The sequence below is a fragment of the Brassica oleracea genome, chromosome C8, assembly GCF_000695525.1.
Source record: "Brassica oleracea var. oleracea cultivar TO1000 chromosome C8, BOL, whole genome shotgun sequence".
In the NCBI taxonomy this organism is placed as follows: Eukaryota; Viridiplantae; Streptophyta; class Magnoliopsida; order Brassicales; family Brassicaceae; genus Brassica; species Brassica oleracea.
The window spans coordinates 14736453-14752822 of record NC_027755.1 but is presented as its reverse complement, the minus strand read 5'-3'; the positions used below and the strand labels follow the sequence as shown (position 1 = coordinate 14752822).

The 16370-nt window shown below is 32.6% G+C and overlaps 2 protein-coding genes across 2 annotated transcripts; both read left to right on the top strand.

The window, feature by feature from the left end:
- Positions 1-1438: 1438 nt before the first annotated feature.
- Positions 1439-3627, top strand: LOC106310011. The gene is made up of 7 exons (XM_013747204.1): positions 1439-1547; positions 1645-1740; positions 2729-2791; positions 2879-2926; positions 3062-3124; positions 3216-3278; positions 3388-3627. The coding sequence occupies exons 2-7, from the start codon at positions 1687-1689 to the stop codon at positions 3403-3405; spliced, it is 309 nt and encodes a 102-aa protein (XP_013602658.1). The 5' UTR covers positions 1439-1547; positions 1645-1686; the 3' UTR covers positions 3406-3627.
- An 8702-nt stretch (positions 3628-12329) lies between these two features.
- LOC106312593 (importin subunit alpha-2) lies at positions 12330-15686 on the top strand. The gene is made up of 11 exons (XM_013750162.1): positions 12330-12721; positions 12804-12900; positions 12986-13077; positions 13147-13278; positions 13347-13532; positions 13607-13770; positions 13846-13924; positions 14337-14465; positions 14564-14691; positions 14807-15181; positions 15343-15686. Exons 1-10 carry the CDS (start codon positions 12497-12499, stop codon positions 15177-15179), a joined length of 1605 nt encoding a protein of 534 aa, XP_013605616.1. The 5' UTR covers positions 12330-12496; the 3' UTR covers positions 15180-15181; positions 15343-15686.
- Positions 15687-16370: the final 684 nt, after the last annotated feature.

The following is a 16370-nucleotide window of genomic DNA, read 5'->3' as shown; positions in this document are numbered from 1 at the left end:
TTTAAACACACAAATGTGAAGTAAGTTTAGATATATCATAGTAATAAGTAAGTTCCTAAACTAAAAAAAATAAACATAAACATAAAAGTGATAGTTGTTCTGAGACTAACATTGTAATGATTCTTTCTAAATGAATAATTAGTTAGAGCCTGACTGGTTCAAACGCAGCGGTTGCGGTTGCAGGAGTTTGCGGATGCGGGTGGTTGCGGTTTCTAGCGGTTTTAAGAAATTTGTACGAATGGTTCTACGGTTAGAAATTGGTGCGTTTGCGGGATAGTTATGACTGGTTAACTACCAAATATATCAGCGGCTAAATAGGAAATTAACAATATTTACATTTTATATAATTATAAAAATATAAAAAATCATAATTTTATAATAAATACAAAAATTATATTTACAAAGTTATAGTTTTAAATTTTTAAAAATTATAGAAAGTATTTTTATTTTTAAATTTTATAATATTAAGTATTATATTTTAGTATTTTTATAATTCCAATTTAAATTTTGATTAAATATTTTATTTTTGTATTTATATTGTTTTAAAAAAGAAAAAAAATTATGCTCCCGCAAAAAACGCTAGCTGGAACAAACTTTTGAATTTATGATATTTAGAGCGGTTTGAAGCGGTTTGGAGGGGTTTGAAGCGGTTTGAATGATTGTTGCAAAACGCCAACAACCGCTACCAAATATAAAAGCTGCGTTTGCGAGTGGTAGAGAGTAAACCAGTCATACTTTAGTGACTACAACAAAGCATATGTGTATTCAAATTCAACAGCAAATAAATACAACAAAAGCATATCACAATATATATAAATTCAAAAACAAATAAACACAACAAAGCATATTGTATTAGTGGCGGAGGCAGCGGGTTAGGAGGGTGGTCAAATGAATGACCCACATGATTTTTAAAACATAAAAAAATTTACATGCATTTTTACTAAAAAAAAGAAATTTTTGCAAATTGTGGGTATGTTGACCCATGTAATATATACACATTATGCGTTTGACCCTCCTAAAAAACTAGGCTGGTTCCGCCAAATTTGTATATGTGTCAAGCTTTACTTGAAGTATATATTTTATTTAGTCAATAACAAAAAAAATTTTTGTAGAAAAATAAAAATAATCTTATTTGTTGTCAATTAAACTATTTTTGATCCTATCAAAAGTCTTAAATATAATTAACAAAATTAAACGGTTGACTTTTGACCGGACTGAAGATTTGTTCAATAAAATTTAAGATTTATTTGTGTTTAGTTGAAAATTTAGGATTTAAATAACGTGTTTGTGAGATAGATTTTTTAGTTTAAATTTGAAAGTTACGAATTATTTTGTCATTTTCTTCTTAAAAATTAGCTAAGAAAAAAATCCTAGAAGTTCAAATACGTGTATGTTGCACTTTTAGTAGCCTTTGCTTAACTACAACGCACGTGTGAACGTGTGATTTATTATCTCATGAGCGTGTGTATATATAATCTGGCTAATGGGTGAACGCATGTTCGTATCTCACCGTCTTCCTCTTTTTCCCGTCTCTGAACCACTCTAAGGTACACACCGTACACAAGAGATTAATTCCAAAAGGTGTGATGTTTTTTGGGGATTAATTACTTAATTGATTGTTTTCTGTTTAATTGATTCGATCAGGACGAAGTGAAGGAATCTGAAAAGGCAAAAAGTTAGAGAAACATGGCGACTGATTACAACAGAGCTGACGATTTCTTATTTTCTCAACGACAAGAGGTAATTAAGTAAAATCAAAACAATTGACGAATTGAATGTTTCTCCTGTTTCATGATTTTGTTTTAAGCAGTTTTTAAGTATTTTTCTTTTAATAAGTAAACAAGAATATACGATTCTGAATCAATCTTAACAATTGCAAAGGTATTATCAAATCTGGGTAGCAATGAAAATAATATATGAAAGGTAAATCCCAATATTGTTGCAACTATAAGAAAAGTTTTGACTGCAGTAGAATTGTTTATAAATTAGAGACATTAAGTTATAAATCTAAGTTAATTAAGATAGGATTAGTAGTCAAATACATTGCCAAAACTAATCGTCGGCGACTTAAGGACGGCGTACACGTTTGTTTTCATCTTACGTCTGTTTACCATTCAAACATTATCTTCTTGTTTTACCTTTTTTTCTGGACAAAACTAAATATTTTAATTCGACAAATCTTTTTTTGCAATTTATTATCATTCATAATTTTGGAGTTTTAAATTTGATCCTGAAAGGAATTTTTGTTTGTCGGGTGGAAGATATTTTGGATAAAAGCATAAAGAAAATCTTAATTAGAGATATATATATATATATATATATATATATATTTTTTTTTTTGTCAAACATTAGAGATATCTTAATGATATGGACGGCCTAAACGATAAGACTTATAATCTTACAGCAAAAAATAAAGAAAAAGATAGACTTATCGTCGTATCGTCGTTTTGTGGTACGTTTGTTCACTTGTCACGTGGTACGTTTTTGGACACCTGTTCTCCATTCGTATCGTCGATTGGTCTTAGTTTTTTGTTTCAGTGTCCGATTGTGATCGGTACAGTACAGTGAACTTCTTTAACCTGTCGGTATGGTTTAGGATTTATTGGCAAGATGATCACTGTCTTTTTGCCTCTCTTTAGTTTTGAAATGTAACTATAGATTTTAATATTGAACAAAAGAAAAACATATTAATATTTAATTTATTAAAATTATTTTGTTTTGTCCTTAGTCTACCTCTGGTGCTCACAAATACGGAGGACTTGTGCCAAAGAAAAAGCCACTTATCTCGCAGGTGAATTATCTCCAAATAACCTACATTTTTCATATATTTGTAATTTGAGCTGTTAATGTACTAACAATTATTTTTAAAACAATGCAGAATCACAAACGTGCTTTCTTTGATTCAGCAGATTGGGCTTTACACAAGGTATATATATCACTTTATGTAATCTACCTAAATGTGAATTTTTTATTTTCCAATTTACTTTTTCCTTCTTCTTTTTGATATATGTGCGTAGTTTTTAGAAAATATATATTGTATATAATTATTAAAATTCCACAGCAAGAAGCAAGTGTAGATGAGAGAACAATAGCGGCAATAGAAAACTTAAGACCCAAATTACAGGTAACATTTTTAACCTACTTACTTATATCAGTACCAAATGTAGTTAATTAGTAATATTAAGTCTTCCCGTACGTGTCTTTTATATTTTCAGAGAACGCCTCGAAAGCAACTTCCTCTTAGAAGACCCACCTGTGCAACTGGACAAGAGAATTTGGTGGGTAAATATTTATTAGTATAAAAGTATATCTGTTATTTTCATATTATGTAAATGTGATTCAGATTTAGTTTTGACAGATAACTGAAGAAGTTGATTTAATTTGCAGGCAGATTCGAGCTTTTAAGGTACAACGCTGAATGGTTCTACGTGTAAATGTAACGTGGTTGGGGTACTTGGGTTGGGTTGAGCCTGCTCACGTGTTTCATGTTTCCATTAAAAACCTTGTATGAAGTTGTTTTGTTTTAGCTCTTGGTCCATATATAAAATGCTCGTCGTTTGAATACATGGTGCATGTTACCAAAGTAAACAAAAGCGGTGGCCACCGTAATGTTTGAAATAATTAAAGATTTGAAATAATTAAAGATGTGGGTCCCGCTGCATTATTTGCACAGTAAATTTTCTTCTATATATACGAACGTTTGCGTTCGTTTATAAAACACACCTAAAAAACACTTCTCTTCTATTCTCTCTCTGTATCAGTGTTATTTCTTTTTACGGGTATAAAATTTTGCCCTTATTTAAATTCCTGCGATACAAATAAATTTCAGTTCTTTTTATAACACGTTATCAGCACGATCACTCTGCGATTCGAAATGGATAAGAAAGCAAATGAAACAACAACTAAACAAATTGGTAGAGAAGTTTGCATACCAGATAGTGGCACAACGCACACTATACTGAAGGATAAGAGATATTTCTCTACTTTAAAGTCAGTAAAAATGACTATAAACACAATATCAGGTCCTACAGACCTGATCGAAGGAATTGGCAAGGCGAACTTTATGTTGCCTAATGGAACAAAGTTTTCCATAGATAATGCCTTATATTCTCCAAATTCTAAGAGAAATTTGTTGAGTTTCAAAGATATATACCGTCAAGGGTATAACACTCAGTCTGCAACTGAGAATGGAAAGAAGTATTTGTATATAACTTCTGAAAAATCAGGCAAAGGCCTTGTACTGGAAAAATTTCTAGAACTTCCTTCTGGATTGCATCACACTTATATTGATGCTATAGAATCACATCTTGTGATAAAAAGAAATCCAGAAGATGTTACATTATGGCATGATCGCCTTGGTCATCCAGGCACTACAATGATGCGAAAAATCATTGAAAGCTCACATGGTCATTCAATAAAAACCCAAGATATATACCAAAGTAATAAAATGACATGTGATGCGTGTGCTCTTGGGAAATAAATCATAAGACCATCACCAACCAAAGTTGACAAAGAATCACCAAAGTTTTTGGAAAGAATCCAAGGTGATATTTGTGGACCAATACATCCACCGTGTGGACCATTCTACTACTTTATGGTATTAATCGATGCATCGAGTAGATGGTCACATGTTTGTTTGTTATCATCTCGAAATATGGCATTTGCGAGATTTCTAACTCAGATAATCAAATTAAGAGCACAGTTCTCAGATTATCCAATTAAAAGAGTTAGATTAGATAACGCTGGTGAATTCACATCCCAAGCTTTTAATGATTATTGTATGGTATCAGGGATTGAAGTAGAGCATTCTGTTGCTCATGTTCATACACAAAATGGTTTGGCAGAATCATTAATTAAACGGCTGCAACTAATTGCAAGGCCATTGATCATGAGATCAAAACTCCCAACCTCTGTATGGGGACATGCTATTTTGCATGCAGAAGCACTAATTCGGATAAGACCAAGTGCATACCATAGATATTCCCCATTACAGTTAGCATTTGGAAAAGAACCAAATATCTCTCATCTAAAAATCTTTGGTTGTGCGGTTTATATTCCAATAGCACCACCACAACGTACAAAGATGGGACCGCAAAGACGGTTGGGAATATATATTGGCTATGATTCTCCATCAATAATAAGATACCTAGAACCACAAACTGGTGATGTGTTTACGGCACGATTTGCCGATTGTCATTTTAATGAGAAAGAATTCCCAACTCTAGGGGGAGACAATAAACAAGTAGGAAAAGAGATCAAATGGAGTGTACCATCGTTATTACACCTTGATCCTCCTACGAAACAGTCAGAACTAGAAGTTCGACGTATCATGCATTTACAAAATATAACAAATCAGCTACCTGATGCATTTGCTGATACCAAAATGGTAACTAAATCACATATACCCGCTGCAAATACTCCTGCTCGTATTGAAATACCACAAAATGGTGGAACGGCAGTTGATACACGTGAATCAGGAACACGTTTAAAGCGCGGTAGACCTATTGGTTCAAAGGATAAACTTCCTAGAAAACGTAAGGAATGTGAAAAGCATGATACTCCCAAAATAACAGAAAATATTTTGGACGAAGAAAATTGTGAATCTAATGACAATATAAAGCATCTTGAATCTGAAGGAAATCATGAGATTTCTATCAATTACATCCATAATGGAAAGATATGGAAACGAAATGAGATGGATGATATTGATGACGTTTTCTCATACCTTTTAGCAAAGGAAATAAATGAAGAAAACGAAGATCCAGAACCAAAGTCTGTATATGAATGTCAAAAGAGACATGACTGGATAAAATGGAAAGATGCAATTCAAGTCGAATTAGATTCGCTTAACAAACGAAATGTATTCGGACCTATTGTGCTCACACCCAAAGATGTAAAACCAGTTGGGTACAAATGGGTATTTGTCCGAAAAAGAAATGAGAAAAACGAGATTACAAGATACAAAGCTCGTCTCGTAGCCCAAGGTTTCTCTCAAAGGCCAGGAATTGATTATGAGGAAACTTATTCTCCTGTCATGGACGCAATCACATTTAGATTCCTGATGAGCCTAGCGGCCAATGAAAATTTAGAAATGCGTCTCATGGATGTCGTTACGGCATATTTATATGGATCATTAGATACTGATATCTATATGAGAATCCCAGATGGATTTAAAATGCCAGAAATTGCAAAGGTCATTATATGGGTTAAAACAATCTGGACGAATGTGGTATAATCGTCTCAGCGAACACTTAACAAAAGAAGGATACACGAATGATCCTATATGCCCTTGTGTTTTCATAAAGAAAACAACATCCGGATTTGTGATAATCGCGGTGTACGGTGATGATCTTAATATTATTGGAACTCAAAACGAAATCCAAAAGGCATCAAACTATCTGAAAGGAGAATTTGAGATGAAAGATCTCGGCCAGACAAAATATTGTCTAGGATTACAAATTGAGCATTCTCAAAAGGGTATATTTGTACACCAGTCTACATATACCAAACGAGTATTGAAACGCTTTAACATGGATAAAGCAACTCCTCTTAGCACCCCGATGGTCGTTAGATCACTTAATGTTGAAAATGATCCGTTTCGACCATCTGAGGAAAATGAAGAAATACTTGGTCCTGAAACTCCATACTTAAGTGCAATTGGAGCTCTTATGTATCTTGCAAATTGTACTCGACCTGACATATCCTTTGCTGTTAATCTTTTAGCGAGATTCAGTTCGTCTCCTACACGAAGACATTGGAATGGAATTAAACATGTCTTTCGTTACCTTCAAGGAACAACTGATTTAGGCTTGTTTTATCCTAAAAGTTCAAAAGGTCAAATGATTGGTTTTGCAGATGCAGGTTATTTGTCAGATCCACACAAAGCTCGATCCCAGACAGGATATGTTTTTACAATTGGAGGCACCGCCATATCTTGGCGTTCTCAGAAGCAGACACTTGTTGCTACTTCTTCAAATCACACTGAGATCATTGCACTCCATGAAGCAAGTAGAGAATGTGTATGACTAAGATCAATAAGCCGACACATATGTTCAAGCAGTGGGATTGACGAAAATGCGGAGCCAACTATTCTATATGAAGATAACGCGGCATGTGTTGCTCAAACGAAGGAAGGATATATCAAAAGCGATAGAACCAAACATATACCTCCGAAATTCTTCTCATACAGTAAATTTCAGTTCTTTTTATAACAGTGCAAACAATTGTTGTTGTTTCTTTCTTTTTATTTTAACCTTGCTTGTGATTTTAGTGCCTGCTAGATTTTGACATGTACTTTTAAAACGTAGAAGTTTTTGTTCATCAAAAATATATTAAATACAGATAAAATATATAGAAATTGTACTCATTAAACCAAAAAAATCCAAATTTGCCAACAAACCAAAATTATTTTCTCTCTTCCTTTTTATCTTCCCATTTTGCTCTACTCTCTTTAAAAATCTAAATTTTTTTTTCACAAATAACCCTTACATTTATACATATTATATATATATATATATACACTATCTTTTAATATGCGTAATTTTTATTTCTGCAAGCACATAAATAGATAAATTATATTTATGTAATTATTTTAACATTTATTATTATTATTATTTATTTATATTTGTAATCTTATTTCATCTTTTATCCAACATTTAATGTGCTCATTATTTCTTACTAAATTATTTAAATTATATGAAATCAATATTTCATGTCTATTTTGGATCTATAATTTCATCTATGAATCTAGTGACCCGTATATAAGCCGGTTTATATATAATGAAAAGTGTTTTACTAAAATTCTGTTAAAATCTCAAAAACAGCATTAACTCGGGTCCAGCGCTGTCAAGAGAGAAGTCCTAGCGCCGTTAAGAGAGAAACCCTAGTGTCGTCAAGCTTTCAACCAGCCGGTTTCGGTGGCTCTGTTAACATCAGAACCGGCCAATTTTCTTCTTTTATCTCTTGTGATCTATTGCTGCTTGTTTGGGGTTCTCTTTTTGGGTTTTTGGCTTTTGGTTTGATGATATCTAGGGTGAGGGGGATGTCTTCGACCTCAGATTTGTGTTTCTTCGTTCCTGTTTCAAAAGTGGAAGGCGTGGTTCATCAGTTGTTGTCAAGTCGAGGGTTGCCTTAGATATGAGTTGTGGTTCTTCTGTTTCTCTTCGGTCGCTTGCAGTCATGGTCAATTCGTTTTTGCCTTGTTCTAGCTTTTGGATTCATCGGTGTGAGGTGTATTTGTTGTAGAGGTATATACCTCTCCTTTATCAACCATGGATGGGTGATTGTTTCGAGACGAAGCAGTGGTTTGATTTGCAAGTCTTCTCTTGCGAGAAGCTGACCAGTTTTACTTTTGTAAATCGCTATTCTGCCTAACGTGTGTGTCCGCATGTAAGACACCTCACGGAGTATTCCATGTCTCAGATCCATTAGATGTATAGAGCAACAAGGCTTCCACCCGCACGAGGAATCAGAAGACGGAAACCTTATCTAAGAGCACTGCTCATGCGTCTTCCTCAACGCCAAACTCAAATACCAAGTCCTCGACCTCGGCTGAAACCAATCATTTTATTTATTTCTTCTTTGAGAGTTTTAAACCTCAGAGAAGATGTCTGGGCCGTACATAATATCTTAAAAAGATAATGAAGGCTAAAAACTTGGTTGGAGCCTCTTTACGTGATGACTGATGATTGTGTTATATGATACTTTACTCCAAAACGAATATACAATATAAACTCTATGAATTATTATCGATAAATTAATAAACACTATAGACTAATAAATTTTTCCGGTTTCAACTTGGACCGGTGTAAAATAAAACATTATTTGATAAAATAGTAAGAATAATACTTTGAAAACTCATAGGTAAATATATGGTCCTATTAAAATCATAAATTAACAATTACCATATATATTAATTTTATATTAAAATATACAAAATTTTGTTGTTGTGTATCTTTTTTCAAAATAAATTTCATCTGTAATTTTATTTTTAGTTTTATGGAATTGCATATAAAAGTATAAAAGTGAATTTGTATTATATAATATGTATTCATATACATAAATTATATCAATGATCTAGTAAAAATAGTTAAAATTCAAATGTATAAACACTAACCAATATATAATATAATGAAGCAAATAATTTTTTTTTCACTTTTATACACTGTTTTTTCAAAAAAATATAGATCTAAAAAGGAAATTATCATAAATTAATAACTTTATAAATTAATAAATTTTCATAGCCCCAACATTATTAATTTATTGAGTTTTTACTGTGCTTTTTAAGTTCTAACTATTATACCATTCAATAGCCAAGTAGATGGAGTTATTTTAATATATTCTAATTAATTCAAAAATTTATGTAAAATTTATAAATTCAAGTAATTTTATTGATTTTAAAATCTAATATTGTATATTTAGTTAGTATTAATAAATCTAGAAGTTTTATTAGATTTAATTTAAATAATTTTTAAAATTTTCGTCAAATTTATTGTAAAATAAGAATTTTAATAAATCTATATAACTAAATAATACATGATTTGAACTAAATTTACAAATCACGAACCTAATATCATATGATTTTAACATGAATTTTAAAACATGAAATGCACACACTATATTTCTTTGCAACAAAATTGGGGAGGGTAGAGACTCTGCAGATATGTTTTTTGGACTTCAAGATCATTCATATTCCATGAGCGCAAAATCATATTTCAGATTCTTTAACTAGGACCGCGAGGTCTTTCTATAGAAAACTCTGTTTTATTGATTGTTCTATTTTGGTCTGGTTATCCGATCACACTCAAGTTTGAGTAATATAATAGCATTTCGTTGTAAAAATAATTAAAAAATTGATTTTCACCTGGTGTATATTTCATCATAATGATATATCTTATCTATTAAAATAGAAGTCACAACTTCTTTTCATGTGTGATATTTAAAAATAGACCCTTACTAAAAAGTCATTAATTTAAAAATATCATATAATTATCATCATTAACTGAAAAACATCCTATGATCTTATCCATTATACTAAATAATATTCTTTTCCCTTTAATATTGAACTGTATTTAAATAAGTCACTAACCATTAATTAAAAACTGATCTAAAGTGGGAATGATTTATTCTTAAATAACTAAGCAATTATAAACATATAAACCAAGTATAAGAAATTAGATATGTTTATAAACAACTATAAAATGCAAGTCATTCAGTGTAAAAAAACATGTCAGTTATTAAATTCTTTGTTCATTAACTGAACAAATCGGTTCAAGGTAACTTTGGAAACGATTTAACATACTCATATTTTTGTATAAAATTATTTATATTATATACCCAGTATCATATCATGACTATTTTAAGTACTCGGAAAACTTACATGTTCTACATATTTGTACTATATTGTATACATCCAAAATGAGAATAATGTAAAATCAAACCAAACAGATTAGATGAATAAACAAATTAAAAGACTATATAATATAAATTTCCTTTAGAATATTAAAATATCAAAACAGTCACCCACATTCAGTTAACAAGTCAAGAAAAAATTGGTATATGTATCAAGCAATATCAGTCTTTCATATCTCCTATTTAAAACATGTTCAACCAAATCTTACCAAGGTAAAATGAGATACAATAAATCAATTTAGATCTCCCATAACAACTTCAAACATCTTTTATCTATTTACATAAAAAATACCAGCGAAACTGAGGTTGAGCTAAATACCCGAATCCAAAAAACCGAACCGATTCTAATCTGAAAAAATAGTACCAAATCCAACCGGAAAATATCCGAACGGGTTCCAAAATTTTGGTATTTAGAAAACTGAAATCAAACCCGTCCCGAACATAAATATTTTAGGTATCCAAAATAATTTTATTTACTTAAATATATTAATTATTTTTAGATTTAGTACATAAAGATATATCTAAAATATATAACATATTTTAAAGTTGTTCAAAATATTTGAAAGTATATATAAATAGTCAAAAATAAATTTCTAAAATAGTCGAACAATACTTAAAACACTAAAAACACTTGAAATATATATTGATTTTCTATCCAAATATTCAAGGTAAACCAATTTTAAGTTAAATTTAGGTATTTTAGTATAGTTTCTTAAAATTTATATGTAATATATTATTTTAATTTTAATTTTTAAAAATTAAAAGTATATATGAATTTTAATTTTTTTAAAAATAATTTAAATGGGTTTATCTAAACCAACCGAATGAAAATTTATAAATACTCGAATAAGACTAAAAGTTTTAACCCCGAGAAACCCAAAATTAGAATATACCCGAACCAAATCCGAATGAATATCCAAACGTCCACCCCTAAGTGAAAAATATGATATACCATAGAAAATATTGATTAACCTATAAAAGAAATCGCTATCTTAAAATACCATAAAATCTTCATTTTGTTTCCATATATTTAATTAAAAAATCTTGATACACGAAATCAAGTTAGATTTTCCATTAAATTAAAACTCCAAACCTTTAATTATCCATACTAATTGAATATAGATTTACCTTTACAACTTTCAGAAAATCTAAAATAGTAAAATATTTATTCATCAAATGATGTAGTTGAATATTGTAAAATTGTCATAAAATACAATAAATTATTAAATTAATAAATTATTTTTATTACTTTTTGTTAATTATACTTTTAGATATGATATTTAAATAATATATGATTTCAATACAAAAGTATATCAATCATTTAAACTTTGCATATTTTAAAAAAAATATTAAGTCGTCTTATAATTAAACGCAAATCCAATGAGATAAATATATAATAAGAATCTACAAATAAATGTGATGGTGAAACAATCAATTAGATGACAAACATGTAAAATATAACATTATTATGTTTGAATATTTGTATGGATGATGTAAAAAAATATTTTATGTTTATAAAATTAAAATCTTAACCCGGCGCGGGTGTTTGACCTAGTTTTTTACTCCTTCTGTTTTGATATGTAAGTAGTTTTAGTAAAAAATGTTTGTTTCACAATGTAAGATATTTACATAATCCAAAGCACCTTTTACATTTATTACATGTTGTGTGACCAATCAAATAATTCATAATTTTTTATTATTGGTTGAATTTATGTATTAAATGCTATTTCTTCAAAATAATTTTTTTTTAATATTCACATTTTTAACTAAAACTACTTACAAATATTTGTGAAAACCCAGGGAGTATTAAATAACAAAATTAGCTGTACGATATGGTAAAATAAATAGACTAGTGTCGACAAGTCAACTGGGTCTCTGTAACGAAATCAAATAAAATTAAAAAAATGTATTTTGTAAACCAAACGAAATTTCAATCTCTGTAACTTTTCCTCTTTTCTCGTTCCCCTCTGCTTCGCCTAGCTAGGGTTGATTCCCTCTCTCTCTCTATATATCCGCCGATTCTATTCTAACACTCTCTCCTCTCCTCTCCTCTCACATTCGTTCACCAAGAAGAGCAGTAGCCATCATGTCTCTGAGACCCAACGCGAGGACTGAGGTTCGCCGTAACCGCTACAAAGTGGCGGTGGACGCCGAGGAAGGACGAAGGAGGAGAGAAGACAACATGGTCGAGATCCGTAAAACGAAGCGCGAAGAGAGCTTGCTCAAGAAGCGTCGCGAAGGTCTTCAATCCACACAGCAGCCTCAATTCGCTCCTTCATCCGTTGCTTCCGCTACATCCGTCGAGAAGAAGGTATAGAATCACTATGGATCTGGAACCGATTCGATTTCTAGGGTTTTAGAACTGATTAGATCGTTTTTGATTGTTGATTAAGTTGGAGAGCTTGCCGTCTATGGTTGGTGGAGTGTGGTCAGAGGATAGGAACTTACAGCTTGAAGCAACTACTCAGTTCAGGAAACTGCTTTCCATAGGTGATTTTGCTGGTATCTGTGTAGTTTGGATTTTACTAGGCGTGTTCTTGAAATTGAATGGATGCCTTTTGTTTTGATTTGGTAGAGCGAAGTCCTCCTATCGAAGAGGTGATAGCTGCTGGTGTTGTGCCAAGGTTTGTGGAGTTTCTCAACAGGGACGATTATCCACAGCTTCAGGTTTGTGTTATCTCTCTCACATTTGCTGCAATTATCATCTGAAACTTAATGCTTTGTGTGTGGCTTCAGTTTGAGGCTGCTTGGGCATTGACGAACATTGCTTCTGGGACTTCAGAACATACGAAGGTTGTCATTGAACACGGTGCTGTTCCCATTTTTGTGCAACTCTTGGCTTCTCAGAGTGATGATGTCCGTGAGCAGGTACAGTATGTTTCTTCATTAATATTCGAGACCAAGTATGTTGTTAAAGTATATTTTCTTCGTCTTAGGCTGTCTGGGCGTTAGGGAATGTTGCGGGTGATTCTCCACGGTGCAGAGATCTTGTCCTTGGTCAGGGAGCTTTGTTACCATTGCTCTCTCAGTTGAATGAGCGTGCTAAACTCTCCATGCTCAGAAATGCTACTTGGACCCTCTCTAATTTCTGCAGGGGCAAGCCACAGCCTCCGTTTGAGCAGGTTTGTCTCTCATTTCTGTCTTATTCTTCTCTTCCTTATTTGATCAAGGCACTTCTGTGATCTCGTAAGAACAGGTTAGTCCAGCTCTTCCAGCCCTTGAGCGCCTGATTCATTCGACTGATGAGGAAGTGTTAACGGATGCCTGTTGGGCCCTCTCTTATCTTTCTGACGGCATCAATGAAAAAATCCAATCTGTTATTCAGGCAGGTGTTGTTCCCCGACTTGTCGAGCTTCTCGAGTGAGTCTTTTCAATCCTGTAATCCACCTTGTTTTTGTACATGATTATGTGATGATGAATTTTGGCTTGCTGTAGGCATCCATCACCGTCTGTGCTTATTCCTGCTCTTCGAACTATCGGTAACATCGTCACTGGAGATGATGCACAGACACAGGTATTCTTATTCTTTCAGTCATTTCTCTCAGCATACATGTTCCACTCGTCCTACAACATTAATGGGAAGAATGGGACATCACTGGCTTATCAGCTGAATGTGAACTATATGATAATTATTTTTGGTTCTCAAAAGTTACTTTCTACTCATCAGATTAATTCACTTGAGAATATTATGTGCACCTCTGGAAAAAGAGGTCGATCATTTCTTTCTAAAATTTGTCTACCTAGTACCATGCATGTTTTCACATAGCTCAAATAATACTGCACATAATTTCTGGTATTCTGTCTCTTTTAGATGTATGTGTTCATCATTTTAGGCCTATAATCCTCTGTAGGTCTCAAGAATTTAACCGTTTATTGCATAACTGTTTTTTGGTTGGTTTTGAGCTGATGAATTTTTTTCCCTGCAGTGTGTAATTAGTCATGGTGCACTCCTTAGCTTGTTGAGCCTTCTGACTCATAACCATAAGAAGAGCATTAAAAAGGAAGCTTGCTGGACAATATCGAACATCACTGCTGGAAACAAGGACCAGATTCAGGTGAACTTTCGCCCAAGATTTATTTTGTTCAGCTTATCAGTTTCAGAAGGCTTTCGTTGTTTGATGGATATTTTGTGTGTTTATGTTCTGTGATGCAGGCGGTATGTGAAGCTGGTTTGATATTCCCTCTCGTCAACCTGCTTCAAAATGCAGAGTTCGATATAAAGAAAGAAGCTGCATGGGCAGTATCCAATGCGACTTCGGGAGGTTCTCCCGACCAAATCAAGTATGATTATTCGATATCAGCCCCCTCTTCTTTGGATCTCAGCCTCCTTTGAAATATTTGTTAGATCTCTCTTTTCAAACGATCACTTAAAACTTCCCTCTGTTCCGTGCTTTAGGTACATGGTGGATCAGGGAGTCGTGAAGCCACTGAGTGATCTTTTGATATGCCCCGATCCGAGGATTATCACCGTGTGTCTAGAAGGATTGGAGAACATTCTGAAGGTCGGAGAAGCTGAGAAGTTGACGGGAAATACCGGGGATGTAAACTTTTATGCCCAGTTGATCGATGATGCAGAGGGATTAGAAAAGATTGAGAATCTGCAGAGTCATGACAACAGCGAAATCTATGAGAAGGCAGTGAAGATTCTTGAAACATACTGGTTGGAAGAGGAAGACGAGACTCTACCACCAGGTGATGTCTCTGCTCAGGGATTCCAGTTTGGTGGTAATGATGCAGCCGCACCGCCAGGTGGATTCAACTTCCAGTGAAGGTAATAAATAAATACTCAGGGGTAGAAGCCATCTTCTTTATCTATTCAATTCTCGCGTGATACTTTAGGACTAGTTAATCCTGTCCAAATGTCTTAGACTGGGAAGTTAATAGTAAATATGTATTTTGTGTAATTCTTTGAGTTTGGTTTTGTTTCAACAGGAGCTGATTGAATTGAAGAGTGAAAGGAGGTTTAAGAGTCTGTGGTGGGGGCACTGGTTAAATTGGTCTGAGTTTGAGTCTTCTCTTCTGTGTTAAAGTCGGGTGGGGTGAGGTTTGGGTAGGAGTCATCAGAGGGAATATTTTTATGAGAACCAAAATGGGTTTAATAGTATGTGTGTGATGAGAAGCCTGCAGGAGCTTTGTAACATTTGTGTACTACACAAGACTGCGAGGTCAAAAACATTTTTTTTTTAAATTGGTCAAACTTTATTTTGTCGTAACGGTGACAAATTGGGTGTCTTTATTGTTAATATTTTTTTTTTGACATATATAAATGTTTCCAATCAGTGCGGTTCATATCTTTTTGGGCTTAATGTTCCAGCACGCTTATTATTATTTTTTTTTGAACAAGTGCACACTTATCTATATATAAAAATCCCTGTTTTAAAGCGGGTATGCGGTGGATGTTTAATCGGCGTTTTCAAACCGGTCAAAAACTCAATGCTTCAGCAAAAAGGCAAACCACTCAAAAAGTCGGTGCTGAAGCAAAAAAGTCTTACAATTATTATATCCTAGGCTTATTAGAACATTTTACGAGACTAACATTGGTTTAATAGTTTATTCACAAGTTTGCCATTTTTGTTTACGTTGCATCACCACGACTCTTTTCAGCAGCTTCTAATTTTACTAACCTTTTAGATTGCTAAGAATTACAACATATGCTAATGGTATTCATCTAATATAGATTGCTAACAAAAATAATACACACTAGACTTTGATATGAATTTTCAGTTTTTAATTATTTATTTTATTAAATGATGTATTTGTAATATTCGTTCATATTATATTCATTAAATAAATATTTTTTTTTGCATCTTAAACTATCTATTTTTTTACGAACGTGTGATATCATATAAAAAATATATAAAAAAAAATTATAGAGTTAATTAGATAATTTTAAAAACATAAATTTTTCTTTCGTGTGCGATATCATAGAAATAATGATCCGCCCAGTTAACAAAAATCAT

What these genes read in the sequence shown, in the direction of transcription:
- LOC106312593 (XM_013750162.1), top strand. Translation starts at nt 12,497, where the DNA reads ATGTCTCTGAGACCCAACGCGAGGACTGAGGTTCGCCGTAACCGCTAC. An exon ending in CAGGAAACTGCTTTCCATAG is followed by an intron (nt 12,901 to 12,985) that starts GTGATTTTGCTG and finishes TTGATTTGGTAG; the next exon opens with AGCGAAGTCCTCCTATCGAA. An exon ending in GTGATGATGTCCGTGAGCAG is followed by an intron (nt 13,279 to 13,346) that starts GTACAGTATGTT and finishes TCTTCGTCTTAG; the next exon opens with GCTGTCTGGGCGTTAGGGAA.
- LOC106310011 (XM_013747204.1), top strand. Translation starts at nt 1,687, where the DNA reads ATGGCGACTGATTACAACAGAGCTGACGATTTCTTATTTTCTCAACGA. An exon ending in CAGATTGGGCTTTACACAAG is followed by an intron (nt 2,927 to 3,061) that starts GTATATATATCA and finishes AAAATTCCACAG; the next exon opens with CAAGAAGCAAGTGTAGATGA. An exon ending in ACTTAAGACCCAAATTACAG is followed by an intron (nt 3,125 to 3,215) that starts GTAACATTTTTA and finishes TTATATTTTCAG; the next exon opens with AGAACGCCTCGAAAGCAACT.